Below are 19,454 nucleotides of genomic sequence, written 5' to 3'. Positions count from 1 at the left end.
TTCTGTTAGAAGTATTTAAGTATACAGAAAATGCAATAACAAGCTCAAAGCAAAAACAAAACAAAAAACTCTGGCAAAAACAATCCCAGAAAACTCACACTTATTTTTTAAGAAATAAATAAAAGTAACTGTCACTACCATGCTTTTAGAAACTGGCTTTCTGTGGTAGGTTTTAGTGACATTCAAATCTACCAATGCCTGACAGATCTCTAACAATTAAGAACCCCATACTCAGGATTCCCTTTTCATATATTTCAGTAATCATTTTAATGTCTTTCCTCAGTTGATTTTAGAGCCTAGATTTAAAACAGAATGATTTCAACACCAATCTCTGGTGATGTGTTATGAGATGTAGAACTCTGAACACAGCAAAGAGTGCAGACATTTAAAGTTTCTTCACGATTATTTAGGTGTCTTCAAAGTGACAACCTAGAACTTTCAGGAGGGACACACCATCAAGCTGACAGAGTTGACTACCTGTCATGAGTGACCCCAACCCCCATGCATATATCTGTGCTTCCACAGATAATATAGTTCAGAGAGGCCCAGCTAAGTAGAGAACTAAAAAAAAAATTATTTAATGAAACACACTCATCTAAATTCAGGCTCTATGGTTTATTGGGGGAAAAAAAAAAAACCTTATTTAAAAAAGGACAAATTGAATATAAACTTACTAGCAAAAGAAATGCTTTGATTCCAACTTATGAGTAACAAATTGATTTTTACACAGCTCAGCTGTAATTAGCAGCATTAGAAAGTGTGTGGTTAAAGGGCTAACAACTTTGTAGCATTTTAAAAATGTGACATAAAGATGCAAATTTTGATAATTAGCGCCGTGACTTAGAAAGAATAGTTCAAATTTAAACTATATTAAGTCTTGGAAAGAAAGTTTTCATGGGCAATTTGTTTAGTTTTAAAACCAATTAGCTGAGAAAGAAGAGAAAAAAAAAATGTCAGACAACACCCTATGAGCCAGCCACCAACACCAGAAGGGAGTTCGAAGGCCCCGATGCAGGGGAGTTGTACCTGCTGGCCTGCGTGTGGCTTCGACAGCCATTTCGTGGCACTCTTGTCACCGGGCCGAGAGAATGGTATAATCTGTTCCTGTTGGGTTCCATTATAAATTGTACATATTACATATATTTTTATTCATAGAATCATCAATACCTAGAATAGTATACTAGTTTTGTAATCTAGCTTTCTATAGTAATCCTTAAAAAGGATTATGATTCTTTTTTAAAACATGCAACATCATTAAAATATTTTCCTATTGACTCCAGAAGCACAGGTGTAAAGAACACACTACACTATACAATCATACATGCACTCATTTTCATATATTTGTCAAAAGATTAAAGAACTATTTATGGGCAAATAATATGGAAACTTGAAAATGCTCCAAAACCCCTTTGCTCTTTTTGGCTTCCAGTTTAAATATGTCATATGGACTTACATAAATAATTCATTTTATCATATGTCCCTATGAAGACACCTAAAAGCAATGTGGCTTATAAACTTAAAATGAATGAGGAAAACCTCTTATCACAACTCAAAGAAAACTAGTAGAGACTAGCTGAGGAGTACATATAGGTGCTTTTTTTCTCTCTATCAACTGTCAAAGCCAATAAAATGGTAAGAATGTTATGAACCAGTATTCATCAGTATTCATCCCAAATCACATTGTACTTGATACAGGAAACAAACCCAGAAACAATGGTATTTCTTTGTTTAGGAAAGTCAAAAGTATGTGATACATGCTACTTAATGTAGGAGAAAACAGTGGTTACATTTCAGACAATGATTCAGAGACTGGGGAGACAGTTCACCATACAACATTTGCTACCTACTTAGGGCCCCAAGCTTGGTACAGGGCACTTGGGGTGTGTGGGGCTCAGTACTATTTCAAGTCTGAATCTTTCTGGGCTGCATTTATTTAGCTGTTTTCAAAATGTGTGAAGAACCACTGCTTCAAACCTGACACAAGTACAGATGTTTTAGCTGCAAATATACATGAAACAAACTGTACCATAGAAGAAAAACGCTATTTTTGAGGTATGAAGGTTAACACATTACCAACTGCCTTCATAGGTAACCTGTGGGAGAAGAGATTAATGCAGCACTACACTGGGTTATGTACTTTCAGTTTAAACAACCTAAGAAACAACTACTAACCAATATTGTTCATCTAAAAATGACACCTTAATAATAACTGATAGTATTACAACTTTTCCAGAGGGAAACATTTTTTTTAAAAAACAAATTCAGAGAACAAGCCAAATGCAACTTTTGTGTTTTCTTCATTTCAGGGAAACTCAATTAAAGGAATGAAAGTTGGGGCTGAAGATATGGCTCAGCATTAAGTGCACTGGCTGCTCTTGCAGAGGGCCTGGGTTCAATTCCCAGCACCCACATGTTGGCTCACAACCATCTGTAATTCCATTTCCAGAGGATCTGACACCCTCTTTTGACCTCTGTAAGCACCAGGCATGCAGGTGGTACAGACACACATGCTGGCAAACATATTTACACACACAAAATACAAATCTTAAAAAAAAAAAAGGAGAGAATGAAAGTAAAACTTCAGAAAAGAATACATGAAAACAAATAGTTACAAACTCCTCAACAGAGAAAACAAAAGTTGGGAACACTCAGTGTAGAAAAGATTAAAACATACAAGTATATAAGTGAGATCTCAGTAACATATTCAGGAGAAATCTTTAAAGAGGAAGTTTCCAATAAGCAGTTTGAAATTAGATGATTCAAGTATAATTTGCTGTTTAAAGGTGACTGGTCTGGAGTATTCAAGTAACACTAACATTTAATCTAAATGATGACCTGAGGGCTCAGTAGAAGGACCCGGGTTCAACCCCTTAGCACTGCAAAACAATCACCCACTCCCCACCTCCTTGGCTCACTTGCTGCTACAAGTTCCGATCTTGGTTTACACGTGAAAATGGAGCACTTACTTCTGCCCAGTCAAATGTCTTGAGCCGGAGGATATTAGTACCGAAGTAATAACTTAAGAGTTTGAATGGACGCCTGGCAAATACCTATTCGAATAACTTTTCCTTAGTCTCAGGAGAGTTCTATGATGACCAATAGGTGCACTGTCTCTGTACAGATGACAGTTTATAGCTTAAATCAACAAGAAGACAGCATGATCCCACAGCAGGTCAGCGCAAAGCACGACACATACACTGACCTTTAATGTCAAATGCTAATCTTTACTTGTAATTAAAATGAGCTGTCATTCTGCCCTTAGGAAAAGCAAGCTAAATAAATGTCTTACAATTAGATTACCTAGACCTATGAAGATAATCTCATTTTAAAACACAGAAGTTAATTATGGTTATTTAAAATTTTTATTGAAAATTCATTATTATTAAAAATCCATGTTACAATTTCAAAAATTCAAAACACATGGAAAAACACCAAATAAACATATGTAAAGATCATAACAGCCATTCTCATGTACAATTCCAGGATTAAGTATCTATTTGTCATTTCTCCTGGCCACTAAAAAGATTCATCACTTAGTGATATGTAACAAGCTCTTTGAATTCGTATTCATCATATCCTCTAAAAGAGAGGCCAAAGTTCAAAGCGATTTTAGTGATAATCTCTCTTACCTCTCAAAAGCCGGCCATGAGGTCTCTTCACTTAGCTCAGAGCCGTCACTACTCCCTAAAATCAAGAGTCATTCAATTACTGTTCAATCAGCAATTTTCCCAGTTGAGACTTTCTATTTTAAAAGGGAATTTTCTCATGGCGCATGCCAATAATCTTAGTATTTCAAAGGTGGAGATGAGAAGATTTTAAGTTCAAAGAGAGCCTGGGTCAAATAATATTTGACTCTGTCTCAAAATAAAAACAAACACACAGTGGTAACAAAAAGTACAAGGGCTGGAGATGTAGTTTACTGGTAGAGTGCTTGCCTACCCGAGTTAGACCCTCAACACCACAAAAACAAAAACAAACGTTTTCTACCATCAAAAAGTCCAGAGCTGCCAGGCAGTGGTGGTGCACGCCTGTAATCCCAGCACTCGGGAGGCAGAGGCAGGTGGATCTCTGTGAGTTCAAGGCCAGCCTGGGCTACAGAGCTAGTCCAGGACAGGCTCCAAAGCTACACAGAGAAACCCTGTCTTGAAAAACAAAACAAAACAACAACAAGAAGAATGTCCAGAGCAAAGACTTTTTCTTACTGAAACCCAGAAAAATTCATGACATACTAACTTCTTGTTTTGAAACAAATATACGACAAGGACGACCAGCCTGACGAAATTTGAGGTGGAGTCCCCCAGGGCATGGTGTCATCTCAACACCACTGTATTTCACAACAGAGATGCAAAGCCCAGGCACAGGCTGGCTGTAACAACTTCCCACAGCTGTCCTAGCAAGCAGACTGCCAACTGACTACACCATTTAGTTACCAAGTCTCCAGTCATGCCTCTGTGTTTTTTTCCTCAGTTCTCCAAGGCTGTTACGTAGGCAAATAGTAGATAGAGGAAAAATATTATATATAATTAATATATAAAATATATTACATAAATAGTGAAAATCTAAAATCCAGTACTGGGGAATAGGATCTGAGGGTCTGCTGGTAGTGTGTTCAGGTTCAGTGAAAGATTCTCTCTCAAATATAAGGCAAAGAGTGCTAGAGAAAGACGCCCCATGATAACCTCTGGCCTCCACAAATGTGGTATGTACACACATACACACAAAACAATCTCCTTCTTCAAGACAACTGGCTACTGTGACAGCACATCTGGTTTCTCCTCTTCATGGTTTCCTTTGTTAATCTATCTTCTATTAAAAATAATTTCTATAAATACCGATATGTGAGAATGACTTACTTATGTATACTATACCTGGGTGACCTAAACAAGTCTTATAGTTGGAAATACTACAAATACAGTAATAATTTTCACACAGCTGCACACCTGACACTACCCAATGTGAGTTCCAGATTCATACATTCAATGACCTGACATCTCTATTAAGGACCAAACAAGTTCAAACAGAAGTCTTGACTTGCCAAAGTCAGCCACCCTTCAATAAATATGTCACCAGCCAGACACAGTTCTCTCCCGGTCCTGCGCATGGTGAGATCCCCATCAGCTGATGAGCTGCTTCACTCAAGTGACTTTGGACTCACACCTGACCCTTCCTTCCTCCTTCCTTCCCTTTCCTCTGTCCTCAGCCCAACTGCATGCGGTTCATCAAGTCAAGCAGCCTACCGTTCATCTCAAAGTCCTCAAATGCCTTCTCATTGGGAGTCAAAACAATTAGCGCTTTAAAAATAATTCACAACTATTACCATCACCCTATAAATTGTGCCTCCCCCCCCCTTTTTTTTTTTTGGTTTTTCGAGACAGGGTTTCTCTGTGTAGCTTTGCGCCTTTCCTGGAACTCACTCTGTAGAGCAGGCTGGCCTTGAACTCAAAGAGATCTGCCTGCCTCTGCTTCCCGAGTGCTGCTGGGATTAAAGGTGTGCACCACCAACACCCGGCTATGCTTTTGTTTTAAATCAAATTTTTTTGTATTGATGCTAGGTTAGAGGGTTACGACCCCGGGGCTTGTTGAACGACCCTTTCACAGGGGCCAGCCACATAGGAGATAGCCGGCATATCAGAAATTTGCATTATGGTTCATAACAGTAACAAAATTATAGTTATGAAGTAGCAATGAAACAATTTTATGGTTGGGGGTCACCACACATGAGGAACTGTATTAAGGGTCACAGCATTAGGAAGGTTGAGAACCACTGCCCTAAGGTTAATGAGTGTTTTTGCAGCTAAGGTATTTTGTTTTTGTTTGCTTGTTTAAACTCTTTTTTTATTTTTATTTTGCAACAGTTGGAAGGCCCAGTGAGCCTCTCTCACCTATGGATATCCCACTGGAAAGTGTGGAGCTCTCAGCTTGGCCTCGGGCCGGTGCGTGGGGCTCCATGACGCTATCATCCAGCAGGTGCCGTGGCCCTGCATTTGGGAATGTCGCACTCTTAAATTCTGCCGTGTTCATCTTATGAATGAAACTGGAAACAGAGAGAAACACTCTTTACAACTTCCCATGTTTCTAGTTCAGGACATAAAAGTTAACCAAAACTGTGTTCAGAGTTTGGTTTGCAACAGAGCATGTCCACGGAGACTGCACTCCTCCTTCAGGTGTCTACACCGTAAACTAATGGCACGGAATGAGAATCGGGCTCTTTTCCTTTATATTTAGGGATAAAGAGAGTAGTTTTTTTATAACATAATTTATTATTTGTATTTGTTGTGACAAATAATAGCTCTTGAAAACAAGATTACAATTTTAAAAGGAAAATTTCAGCGTATGCCCTCTGGATTTATTTATGATGGTTCTCTGCACTCCTGATTTATCTCCCTCAAATACAGGCATTGCTGGGAACACTCATTTCCACATCCAGGTAAGACAAAAATAAATCTTTTTAAGCAAACAAGATATTTTACTGAACCCAAAGACTGATGATATTATCAAAACCAATCACATAGGCACCTAATTTCTACTTATTAAGTAAATAGAATATCGAAATATGTTTTGCTAACAAAATAAACAGAAAGTAAACCCATCCTCCAACAACTTAAACACTGGAAAGACAAAATGAGAGCCGCTGACTTGTAACCCAAGCTGTGGCACTTCCTGTGTCCGTGCGGGATCAGGTTCCGTGGGGACGGGGGCGTCTGCAGTAGTAAAGCCCCCTCGGCTGCGCTGCTCTTCCTCCCGCTCTGTGGCGACGCTCCTACTTCAGCACCTAAGAGGAGAGGACAGAGGACACTGTCAGGAGGTTTCAAAGAGCCGCAGAAACCAGAAACAAACCAAACTCTGATATAAAGTGTGTGCTGTTAGTTTTGGTTAACTGACTTGAAAGCCTGAGTCACTAAAATTGAATTCTATAATTATTCATATTAGAATTTTTGCTTTGACCATAGAAATGTCTTCATTGCCTAATAAACTGTATTCTTAATAATTAAAAAGATAATATTTATAAATCTACTGTTTATCTCATATGGGAAACTTTACTGACAAACAACTTTTAAATTAGAAACCAAAATGAGACCAAAAATCCAGACAGCACTGATATACTTTACTACCCCAAATAATGTTTTGTAGGCAGTATAAGATATGCTAAGTGTTCACTTACTTTGAGGTATAATTCTTATGAGATCAGGTTATCTGCTCTGTTTGATAATTAGCCTCCCCTTGGAAAAAAACCTCACCAAACAACCAACAGCTATGGACTAACCTACTAGGTCTTCTCTGGAAGCAGCAGAACGTGGTGTACTTGTCCCAGGTTCTATCTTTAACGAGAGCCTACATTTTAAAAGTGCAAAACATAAGCAACAATGAACATTGGCAAAATATCAAAGTCACGTTTCTTTACAGAAAACCTGATAGGGAGCTGGACAGACAGCTGAGTGGTTGAGAGCATCAGGTACTCTTTCATAGGACCGGGGTTCAAGTCTTTGTACCACAGCCCAGAACCATTCGTAATTCTGGTTTCAGGTGATATGATGCCTCTTCTGCCACACAGGCACCAGGCAGGCATTTATGCACAGACATACATGCAGACTAAACACCAGACATATAAACACAAATACATAAATATTAAAAAAAACCCAACAATATTTTGTGCTGTAATATATATTTTTCTTTCAATGTAATTTTTAATTAAGGTGTTAAATCTCTCTCATAAGCCAGTCTTATAGTTACTTCTACGAAATAGTGAAGAGGAAAAAAATATCAAAATGCTATATTTAAACACATACACCTCTTTAGTTACCACACAAAGGTACCAAACAATTCACCCCAGCTAAAGACATTTATTAAATTACTAAAAGATGATTTTAATTATGCTGGACATGGTAGCCAGCCTGGGCTACATAATGAAGTCCAGGCCAGCCTGGGAAGCAAAAAATGATTTAGATTTGTATTGACACACATTATAACTAAATGACAATCAAATTCAGGAATGTACTCATCCTGATCATCTGAGGCCATATGGGGTTTTGGGTGGGTGGTGGTGGTGGGGTTAATGCTGTGAATTTCTTGTTACTTGTTCTATTCACATATCCAGTTTTGAGTACCACAGAAAGACATTTTGATTTTTATTAGTGGAGGCAATTTGGAAAACAATACTGAAGAAGTAAATTGTAGAAAATGATTTGGTGAAGACTTGAAGAATTTGAAAATTTGTAAGTTGTCTTTTGTTTTGTTTTGGTGGCACTGGGGGCTTCGTCAAGGGCCTTGTAAACACTAGGTGAATGTTCTATCTGGAAGTTTCAGTGACATTACAAAATAAAGAAGCATGCATACTGAAAGCAAATCCAGTGAAGGTATTTAATTATTTCCTTTATAACCTAAGAAAATAAACAATTATATTCCAGTTACTTGGCAGTGCAGACAAAGGGCACAGCAGACTGCATTCCCTGCACATCCACTCTGTTGGGCAGTGTCTACCTTTTCCAGCACTGCACCCTCTCAGGATGCAACAGAGTGGGAGCTGGCTGATGACATTCCAATGCTACCTATGGCATCTAACTGCAGTATGAAAGGCACTGCAGGACCAGCTACTTTTCCAAGTGTCAGTTGTCCACATAGTGAGTTCCAGGACAGCCAGAGCTACATGGAGGGACCGTCTCAACAAACAAAACAATTAGCTTTAATAAAAACTCCATCACAATCTTGCTATAGTCAGTAAAAGTTTACCATTCTTTGTAGTTGTAATTGTGCAGGTTTTACTTAAGACTGTTCTTCTGCATAAGACCAATGAGAGAACCGAGCAGAGGCCAAAACAGGCTGCTCAGTCTTCTCTCAGGGCTCAGGGCTCAGTTTCAGTTTCCTGAGACTGGATGGGCAATTTCTGTAAGAGCCACGAACAAAGGGCAATTAATCACTGGTGCCCCTGACCACAAGGACAAGGGAGATAGGATGCACTAAGCCACTGAGTCAGCCCCCATGGTCAGTGTGTGCTAGGCCAGCCAGCCTCCACAGCAGCTCAAGGACAAAGCCTGGGACCTGTTCAGGTCTGCTCCAAGTTGGGAAAACTGTACCCTGATCACCTCTAACTAGTCTTGGCCAATTAGAACATACTAATATGACTGCTACTTGCTTAAGCCAATCGTAAATAAAATAACCTAACTGCCTTAGGACTCCTCTTGGCTATGCTCAAAAGGAGCTCACACATCTCTCTCAGAGTCTTTGCCGTCTTGCCTTTGTGTGGGATGATAGGCCCCAGCATGCTGAATAATAAATGCTCTTGCTGATTGCATACATGGATGATGGTCTTTTATGGGACTTCTCCAGGATCCTAACAATTCTAACTCTTTTTAAGTCAGTAACTTTTTTTGGCTAGAAGAGAGATTTTTTTTTTTTTTTTTTGAGCTGAAGATTGAGCCTAGGGCCTTGCGCTTGCTAGGCAAGCGCTCTACCACTGAGCTAAATCCCCAACCCTTGAGAAGAGAGATTTTAATAGATACTTGTATTGAGATTTTAGGACAGCAAGATAACTGTGGTGATACTATATTTGTAAAATGTGATTTTATTTGTATATTAATAAAGTTGCCTTGGGGTCAGAGCAAGCCATAGCAGAAGCTGGGCGGTGGTGGTGCACCCCTTTAATCCCAGCACTTGGGAGGCAGAGCTAGGAGGATCTCTGTGTGTTCAAGGATACAGCCAGCACGGCAACACACGCCTTTAATCTCAATACCAACCATAGAAGACCTGGAGGGTCTGTACAGACAGGCAGTGACGAGGAGGTCACGTGGCTGGGTTTACAACCAATGAGAAAACAGAACAGAAAGTCTATATAAAAGACAGGACACACAGAAGTAGGTCTCTTGCGGAGAGGAAAGACAGCAGAAGCAGTGAAGGGTAAGGTTTTCAGCTCTTGCTCTGACCTCGTGGCTTTTAACTCTGCAACTGGATCTGTGTTTCTTATTTAACAAGATGGTTACGTCTACAGATAACTGTTCATATTTCCCTGGACAACATGTGTTTGTCAAGTGTGAATTCTGTATTTATACCAGAGGCAGTAACTGGAGGCACAGGAAAAAGAGATAAACAGTAAGACACAGACCATCAAACTCAAGGCCTTTACAACACAGCCTAAGAGGTCTGTGAAACTCCAGTCTTAACAAGGTAACACTGGCCTCATATTACGTCAAGTGAGTTACTATCTGTAAATATTCTGTGCAAAAGCTGAGAGAGAAATTTGAATGATATGATATGGGGAAGAAAATTATAATAAAGGTATTTTCAAACAATACAATTTTAGACACATGAAAGTGTTTTCAGAGCTTAATATATTTAATATCAGAATAAAATAAAATTTATAGCACTCCAGAATTTCTAGTTTTCAATGGGACTAATTCTTTTATTCCACAGAATTAAGACTGTTGAAAGCTATAAGTAAAAAAATCAATCATCATTAATCAAAGGGGATAAGAAAAAACTACTTCATTAATACTTGGGTAAATTTTTTTTTTCCTATCTTGATATGTTTTCAAAACATGCCTTTGAATTTTCGTTCGTTCGTTCGTTCATTCGTTCATTCATTCATTCATTCATTCATTCATTCATTCTCGTATGCACAGGAGCCATGATACAAGTGTACAAAGTCAGAGGATGACTTCCCTGAATGTTCTGTGATAGTTTGCTCTGATGAATATCCAACCACCTGGGAAGCTCCTTAAGCAGAAGGTAAACCACTCAAAATAGCTTCAGAAAGTCCCTGAAACTGACAAGATTCTCTAAGCCCTCCTTCCCAGGATGTAAACAAGCCAAACTGCTGAGATTCACTCTCAGACAAGGGTGAGATCAGACCAGCACCCTAGAAGAAGCAGAAACCAGCTGAGCTGCCTGTAAGAGGTTTAGACCAGAGTCACTCAGGACACGCTCCAACCCACTGAGCTGCCTGCAGGCTGTGCAGTGTGCCCCAGGTTCCCAGCTTTGTGAGCTGTCACCCATGCTGAGTGGGCTTTGGTGATACAGCTGTCCTTGAGTCATTTACACTCCTGTAAATAACTCCAGTAAAGCTCACTGGTTTACCAGGTTGACGATGGTGTCATCCACACTTTGGTCTTGGGTGAGGAGACCTGGGTGTGTTGACTCTGCTTTCTTCTCCTCTGCTGTGGTAAGGCTCAGAGGCAAAGCCCCTTCCTAGCTGAGCCATCTTGCCAGCTCAAACAGCCCCATTAACTAGGGAACTGGGCGAGGGCTGAAGACACAAAATTCCATTTTAAAGTTTGGCCATAAATGGCATAATAAAGCTAAGCAATGTCCATGTGAGGTGGTGTACACCTACAGGTCCAGGTCCTCAGCAGTCTGAGACAGAAGAACTGTTTGAGCCCAACATTTGGGGACACCTTGGGAACCCAGGGAAACCCATACATAGACGAAGAAAGCAAAGGAAAAAAAAATCAACAAATGAAACCAAAAGAAAAGCAAGAGGCACCATCCTCTCCAGCCCTGGTAGCTGTGAGGTGAAGTCAGGCCACAGGGAGCCAGAAGGGTTACCAGCTAAGGGGCCTTACTAGAGGACAGTATGGTATCATTAAATAGGGTACTATAGTGGTACTTTGACTCAGGATGGGAAGTTTAAATAGTCTCTCAAACCCTGGAAACACTTACAAAGACTTGTCTAAAAATAATCATTTAGGAAGGAATAATTTCTGTATTTTGTGAATGGCATGAATTTTTGTCTCCTTACAGAAATAGAAATTTCCTTAGGAAAAGAGCCTGAGTACACAAGGAAAAGGAAAAACTATTTTGAATTAAATAACTTGTTCTTTACAGCCTACGAATGCAAAACCATTCTTAAATTACTGTATTTACTTTTGAGGGGAGATAACTTGTGCGATTTGATCCTTTCCCACATGGGATCCAGAATCAAGCTCCGACTGTCAGGCTTCCTTGCTGGCTTAAAAGCTACACTATTTTTAAATAAAGCTGAAGCACCTGTAGACTGGTCAAAATCACGTGATTAACTGTTAATGGACCACTGACGAGGCACTACTGGAGACATTGTACTTAAATGTTTAAACACATTGGACCAATGGGTGAAGCCTCAAAGCAGAGAACTAGACAAAGTATCCAAATTTGAAGGTGGACCTACTTGTAATTATCATCTTCCACAAACTTTTGTAGTTCTTCTATATACTGAACGGAATTCAGGTACTTTTGGACATGAGGCAACATGGGAATATCTAGGCAAAAGATGACAAAGGATTATTTAAGTCAAGTACATAGTAACTAGAAACTTAAGGAGAGAAATAGAACCAATGGTAGCTAAGGCCATATGTCACCAAACTGAAATTAACTCTAAAAGACATTCTTTTAACTCACCATATTCACAGGACTGCTGTAAATCAGAAATTATTCGAAGAATATTATTCATCAAATTTGATCTCTGCTCGTTTTCTAGAATGCTGCCAGTGGATGGGTACGCTGAGTCAATGTACGTCAAGTCTGACAGATAGATACCTGGAACAGAATGAAGAGCTCTCACATACATCTGGATGACTCAAGAGGGAAGAAAGCACAATTTACAGATGTTTCCAGTATGTCCTGGTTAGAATATAGTCACATAATAGCATGGTCTCTTGGAGTTGAGGTTTCTAGAGTTGGGGTCAAGCCATACAAATATAAGTTCCTTGTAAAGTCTCCCCATGTTGACTGTCAAGCATAGATTAAGGCTGCAATCAAAAGTTAGGCACACACCAAAGGGCAAAGAGGTCATTTCACTCTCTGAGTCTTGGTAACTACATGGTTTCAACCATTATCAGTTCCCAGTCTTTATTTTATCTAAGGAACATCCACAAGTCAACACAGCTGGTGCCTTCTATGGGGAAGTTAAGATTCATCTCATGCCCTTGCTTTGAGCTGATAGCCTCAATTATGAAGAGTGTTTCAATCAAGTAAATGCAGGTACATTATTTGTTTTAAAGAACAGCAGCTGAGATTCTGAAACCTTTTTTGTGACCACAAAAAAGATTTCAGAAACTTCCTAACCAACTTCATATTTTCTGAAATCAAAAGAATGACATATCTCTCAGTCATATCGGTCCTGAACATAGGTGGTTCCTACTTCAAAAATATTTCCAAGAGTTCACTTTCGTATAGAAAACGCAAAAGAAAACTGCCATTGGAGAGAAACATATCCATCTCCCTAGTTCCGCCTTATTGATCCATGAATTTTCAGGACCTGTGTGCTCCTGCCTTCTACACAAGCCCCTGGCTTGCCTGTTGGCCACGTTCTTCCATTACTTTCTAGAGAGGTCTGTTAATTCAAACCCTTTACCTTTTCCGTCTAGCTCAGGGTCAGTCTCTAGTTTCCATATAGAAAGAAATTTAGAAACTACTTAGCATGTTTTCACAGAGAAGACCCTGAAATCTACAGTTATGAAAAGAACGGGGCCACCACTCTGGGACTTGTCGAGGCCAGCCAGTCTTTGAATCTCGACCTTTACCGTGTCACATTATAAGCTGATGTTACCGATACCGTTAACTTAGAAACATTTATGAGTGTAGAACTGCTTTGAGCTTGCTCCTATCTCATTTGTTCAAGACTATGAAGTCATTTTTGAGTTGCTCTATTTTGTTTTCTGAGAAAAAGAAAACCTGTGTGATGCTTAGGTAAGAGCTGGTGCCCAATACAACACAAGGCCTGGCCAGCCTGCTGACCCTCCCAGCTCTCCCCCCTCTCCTTCCCCTTCCCTCGCCAACTCCCAATCAAAACTGGTTTTTACAGTATTAAGTTATTTAAACATATTTTCCCCATGAAGTGTTGAAATGGAAATCTATTTAGGAGTTTTAAGCCCTATGTTTTCTTGTCTTTAAATAGACTTTCAGCAAATAAACTTGAATGGTTGACATTACCACCATGACCACCAAATTAACCACAGACCAGAAATCGACTCTATCAAAGTCCTAATAGATTATTTAACATGAAAAAGAGAAAACTCTATATAGTTTTAGTTGATGTCATGAATAATTTTTCCCAAAACAATTTTGGGAAAATTTTAATGTAAAATTGAAATGCAAATTTTCACTTTACATCCAGACAATTTTAGTGATTCAGTTGTACTTAAGTTCTAACAGGAATATCATATAAAATTAAAGATTAATTGAATGAAGTTATAATAATTTCCCTAAATTTGACAACCCTTCCCAAATATCATACATGAATTAAATAAATGAACACTGTTCATAACACAAAACCAGTTTGTTTTTACCAAGTAGTGTCTCTGTAAATGTGGCAGTTATAAATTATGTAATTATGGACTGACTACATCAGATTTTCTCTATGACATCTGTACCACTTCTAAAAAATAGAAGTATATTACTAAAATAACATTTTTGGGAGTTTTTGTTTGTTTGTTTTCAAAACAGGGTTTCTGTGTAGCCCTGGCTGTCCTCGAACTCACAGAGATCTGCCTGCCTTTGCATTCCAAGGTGTGTACCACCATGCCCGGCTAGAATTTTATAACCAAATATATAACGATCTGAAAAAGCAAAAACATGAGTTCTGCAGACTCAGTCTACATTTCCAAAAGCTGACATTTGGTAACAGCAAAGGTTTTAAAATAAAAATTAGGAGCTGTTTGTCTTTTTGAAGTGATGTTTCAGAGGTTTTCCATGTGAAGAGTGGTCGGTGTTTATGAATAGTCTGCATTCTGTCGAGGCCCCACTAAAATGCAGGGTTTGAAGACTCAATTGAAGATGAAATAAGTTCATGCATTTTTATAGTACCTGCCAGTGGTCTTGCTAGTCTTTACATGGTTACTGATTTGCTAACAGGAGGGAGGGAATCACTAACGAAGGAACCTGGCTCTACTGTAAATACGCAGTATTTAAGTTCTAAGTTCTCCAATTATCAGAAACACAGCAAAACAACAACACACCAAAACAACCCCCAAACCCCAGACCCTGAGATTTAACATACACGGGTATGCCTGAAACAAAGAATTCACCTCAATAGAAGCACAGTGTCTAGAGTCCGAGGGTTCATCCTGCCGCCCCAGCCTACATCAGGGCCATTTTCAGTTCACTGGGAGAAACTGTTTATTTGATGTGGTTTTTCTTCTTTTACCGTTCTGGATTATCCTGTAAGAGCTCAGGTAGGCTCAGGAAATGTGTACTCTACTGTAAGGTTTAGCACTGGTATCCATGTTTATTCTAACTTTCACAACTTTACCTCTGATCACTTACTGACACTGAAAGAGTAGAACTGTCCCAGATTCTGTATAATGCTACTGTTTAAACAAGACACACACACACCCCACACACACCCCACACACACCCCCACAGACTCTGCCTTTCTAGACATCAGGGTGTAATACAGTTTTATTCAAGGCTAGTAATTTAACTTCTCAGGAAAGAAACAGAATTAAATATCATGTTAACTGTACCACAAACTAGAATTAGCCATCAAACGTGGGTACAGAATCCATCTACATGCTGCTGAAGTGCTCACTGAACCACATGAGCATGTACCACCCTGCACTTTTCCAAAAATGATGCCAGACAACTATCGACGTCACAATTTATACTCAGTATGGTAAAAACATCCTCCCCCCTCCCCTCTCCTCTTTCTTTCACTCTTGAGAGACTAGAAATTTATATTTTCCTATTTAGAGGTGTTGTTGTTGTTGTTTTAAATGAGATAGACAGCATTTATGATCAGTAACTGGCTAAAAAAGCTTCAGTTTTCTTGGAATTCCTATACTATGTGTAAAACGAAGGTCAGGACGACCATTGCCTAAAGACCAGGCACCTTCTGTGCCTCCTGTGAGGTTCATGAGACATGCATGGGCACCATCGCTGATAGAGCAGGTCCACCTCCAGTCTCCCTCATCTTTCTCTAACACAATGAGAGGTTCTACCTCTTAGATACAGCTCAGTGCACCGCCCTCTACTTCCTTACCTAACACTGCACTCGGTCCATCACCCTGCGTACATGTGATTTGTGCTACTGATTGTAAGTCTAGACAAGGAATTCTCTTAATAATTTACAAAACAAGTTAACTCAGAAATGCTGAAAATACTTTATTTTTACATATAAAATTAAAAGGAGACTTAAGAACCATGTTTACTAGAATTAACCATAAAAAGTAAAATCTATAAAGAACAAAATGTTAACTTTTAAATGTACACTATCTGCATCATGAGTTTTTGAGATGTTACTTTCTCAATTATGCTAAAACTGAGTAAGCCATCATTGACTTTGTTTTGTTTTTAATTGTGCACAGTGTTTTAGAGCCTTGAAGTCATTGTTCTGACTTGCATTTGGATCATTATGTGCTCTTTTATATGAATGCCAATACATAAAAGGTAAGTATTTGAAAACAGTGTTAAAGTATAAAGCATATTCTTAGATGTATTTACCATTAAACTTAATGATGTCTTAAAATTAGCAAAAAACAAGTAACTAAAATTGAGTACCTCTGATGAAAATTCTTATATGCAGTTTTAAAACAAATAAACTTGGCTTGTAATGGTCTTTTTCTAGAGTTATAACAGTGCAGTGTTGCTCAAACTGCATTACATCTGTGAGTGAGCAGTCAGTCATCTCATAAAGCAAGCACTGGACTATGTCTACTGAGCTGAGCACATCTAATCAAAATTACTATCCAAGATAAATCTTACCTACCTACAGGAAACGACCCTCCCTTCTCCTTTCCAAGTCCAAATATGCTTCCTAGTGGAGCTAGCTATTATGGTGTCCTTCCAGATTCCTACACTGCCTTTTCTATCACCTCCTCTCCGAAGCAGCCTGTTCCCAGACACAATACCCATTCCTGTCTCACCCTGTGTGAGATCAAAGCAGCATCTCCTTTCAATCTGCTACTCCTCAGAAAGGCCCCTTGCTGCCTCCTTTAATAAACTCCCTTCAACAAACATCCCCAAAGGGAGCAAAGAATAGTGCACGTATTCTATCCTGCATTCTAGTCCATTCTGAAGTAGTAGTTGATGCACACACAGTTTGTATAGGTCAGGAAAAATTCTGGTAGACTTCGAATGAGGTGAAGAAGTACTCCTAGGTACCTATCTCCGGTGCGTACTTTTAGAAACTCTAAGCTGTTTTATACTCTTAAGCTGTTGACATTCTTGGCCACAAGAATGCAGATGAATTATATGTAAATGATTAATGCCCTGTGACTGTTGACTAATTTTGCAATTATCTGTATACTCATTTCAGTATTCTTTACCTATATGTGTATTTCTTTGAATTACCTACCGAAATGGTTGTATCTTCCCGATTCTTTTATATATTTGAGGATTTAAATAAACATTTTCACATATAGTCTTTATACTTGCATTAAAAAAAATCACAAATTTATTTTTCTATATGTATGTATGTATGTATGTATGTATGTATGTATGTATGTATGTATGCGGGTATGCATAGGCCATGTGGGACATATGCAGGTCAGATGACAACTTGCCAGGGTGGGTTCTCCTCCTACCATGTGAGTAGTCTTGGGGATGGGACTCCACAGCTTGATAGGCTTGGCAGCAAGTGCTTGAACCTGCTGAGCCAACTCACCAGCTGAATGTATCTTTTAAAAGTTACCTTTAACCTATACACCTAGTGTATGTGAAAGACCAATCAATTTAAGGACTGTAAGTATCCCTGGAAAAGCTTAGAGACTGCTTAAAGAAACACCGAAGGTGCTAGCCCTGTAGACCAGCCAGAGCAATACAAAGACAAGACTAAAGGACATTATTCACAAAGGACTCACACAAGAAAATATCATTCCCAGATGATGGGATCATACAAGGCTTTGAGGCAGAGGTGGGATGTTGAGTCTGACACTACATGTTTCTGTTCTACCTTATCATTAAAACTATAGGTTGCCACAGTCAGTGATGGTGTTGACAGCCACTGCCATGTGACCAGATTATTTCAAATGTGCTCATTCTGAATTGATGTGCTTAAATAAAGATGTAAAGAAATACACCGAACAAATCCTGCTGCATCTTACTACAAGCAGCTTCTCTCCAGAAGGAACCACTACTCTGGATTTTAAGAACATTCCTTTTATTTCCCATCTTTTTAGAGAGTTCTTGTTTTGTAACCTAGACTGTCAAGCTGGTCTAGAACTCACGATGTAGCCTCGTCTGGCCTCCAACTTTTCCATTTTGGCTCTCAAGTACCAGGAGTATGTAAAGGGGGTGCAGGAGTACATGTGGACATGTGGGGCATACAGGAGTAGGCTGTGCCTAGTCTAGTTTCCTCAAAGACATGTATATATCCTGCTAGTTTGAAAAAGAAACTAATACTTTTTTTTTTAACATGTGATGAAGTTCAACAATATCTGTAAAATTAGGAAAACGCTTGATGGGACTCTGAAATGGCACAGTGGGTAAAGACACTTGCAGCCAAGACAAAGGACCTGACTTCAATCCCCTAGTGAAAGGAGAGACTTGACTCATGCAAGTTATCTTTGGACACCCCCCCCCCCCGTGTGTGTGTGTGTGTGTGTGTGTGTGTGTGTGTGTGTTCAAGCTAGAGTCATTAAGAGGAGGGAGCCTCCATTGAAAAAATGCCTCCATAAGATCTGGCTGTAATCAGACTTGTAGGGCACTGTCTCAATCAGTGATTGATGGGGAGCCCACCCACCCCCCCAGGCTGGTGGGTGCTATGAAAGCTGGCTGAGCAAGACAGAGGAGCAAGTCAGTAAGTGGCACTCTCCCATGGACTCTGCATCGGCCTTACTTCTTTGGTGAAGGACTGTGATGTGGACGTGTAAGCCAAATAAACCCTTTCCTCCCTAAGCGGTTTTGGGTTATGGTGTTTCTTCACAGCAATAACAACCTAACTAGGACAGGGCTAATTTTGTAAACAATCATATTACATAACAGACCCTGAGATGGAAAGAAGCACTAATTATGTAACACAGAATTTAAGATTAATAAACCCCACTAGATTTATCATCAATTTCACTTGTTTTAAGTGATTACATATAAAAGCAAGTTTTGTGTGTGTGTGGTGCATGTGTGTCTGTCTGTCTGTCTTTCTTTCTTTCTTTCTTTCTTTCTTTCTTTCTTTCTTTTTCTCTCTCTCTCTCTCTCTCTTTTTTTTTTTTTGAGTCAGGTTTTCACTCATTAGCCCTGGCTGGCCTGGAGCTCACTGTGTGCATTCCAGGCTGGCCTCACATTCATAAGGATCCGACTGCCTCTGCCTTCCGAGTGCTGGGATTAAAGGTTAGCTATAAAAGCAGTTTTCTCTTAAGAAGCATGACATAGTTCGTTACATTTTCTTGAAGGTTTAAAATGTCCTGAAACAGCGACAGCAGAATAAATGTTTAGATGTTCCCGAGGCTGTAGAGAATTGAATGTTAGGTGCCTGCTTCCTGGGAAAGTCTAGCCCCCTACGGCTGTGGAGTACTATTTTTTCAACTCAAAAGCTCTGTGGCCAGCAGACTACAATG

At 39.3% G+C, this 19,454-nt stretch overlaps 1 protein-coding gene across 3 annotated transcripts in view; it reads right to left on the bottom strand.

The window, feature by feature from the left end:
* The window catches only part of Ralgps2 (Ral GEF with PH domain and SH3 binding motif 2), a 137,706-nt gene that overhangs the window by 14,129 nt on the left and 104,123 nt on the right, over nt 1-19,454 (bottom strand). For 2 of the 3 annotated variants that reach the window (XM_036202023.1, XM_036202025.1), the window contains 7 exons: nt 12,364-12,501; nt 12,134-12,224; nt 7,265-7,332; nt 6,637-6,772; nt 5,883-6,034; nt 3,630-3,684; nt 1,027-1,104 (listed from right to left, as the gene is read on the bottom strand). In XM_036202023.1, the coding sequence (XP_036057916.1) occupies nt 1,027-1,104; nt 3,630-3,684; nt 5,883-6,034; nt 6,637-6,772; nt 7,265-7,332; nt 12,134-12,224; nt 12,364-12,501 (718 nt within the window). The remainder of the gene's footprint in view (nt 1-1,026; nt 1,105-3,629; nt 3,685-5,882; nt 6,035-6,636; nt 6,773-7,264; nt 7,333-12,133; nt 12,225-12,363; nt 12,502-19,454) is intronic. The other variant, XM_036202024.1, reaches the window with a different exon arrangement.

Source organism: Onychomys torridus, chromosome 11 (assembly GCF_903995425.1).
Source record: "Onychomys torridus chromosome 11, mOncTor1.1, whole genome shotgun sequence".
Lineage (NCBI taxonomy): Eukaryota > Metazoa > Chordata > Mammalia > Rodentia > Cricetidae > Onychomys > Onychomys torridus.
The sequence above is the reverse complement of the archived record's forward strand: the minus strand, read 5'-3'. Positions and strand labels throughout refer to the sequence as shown.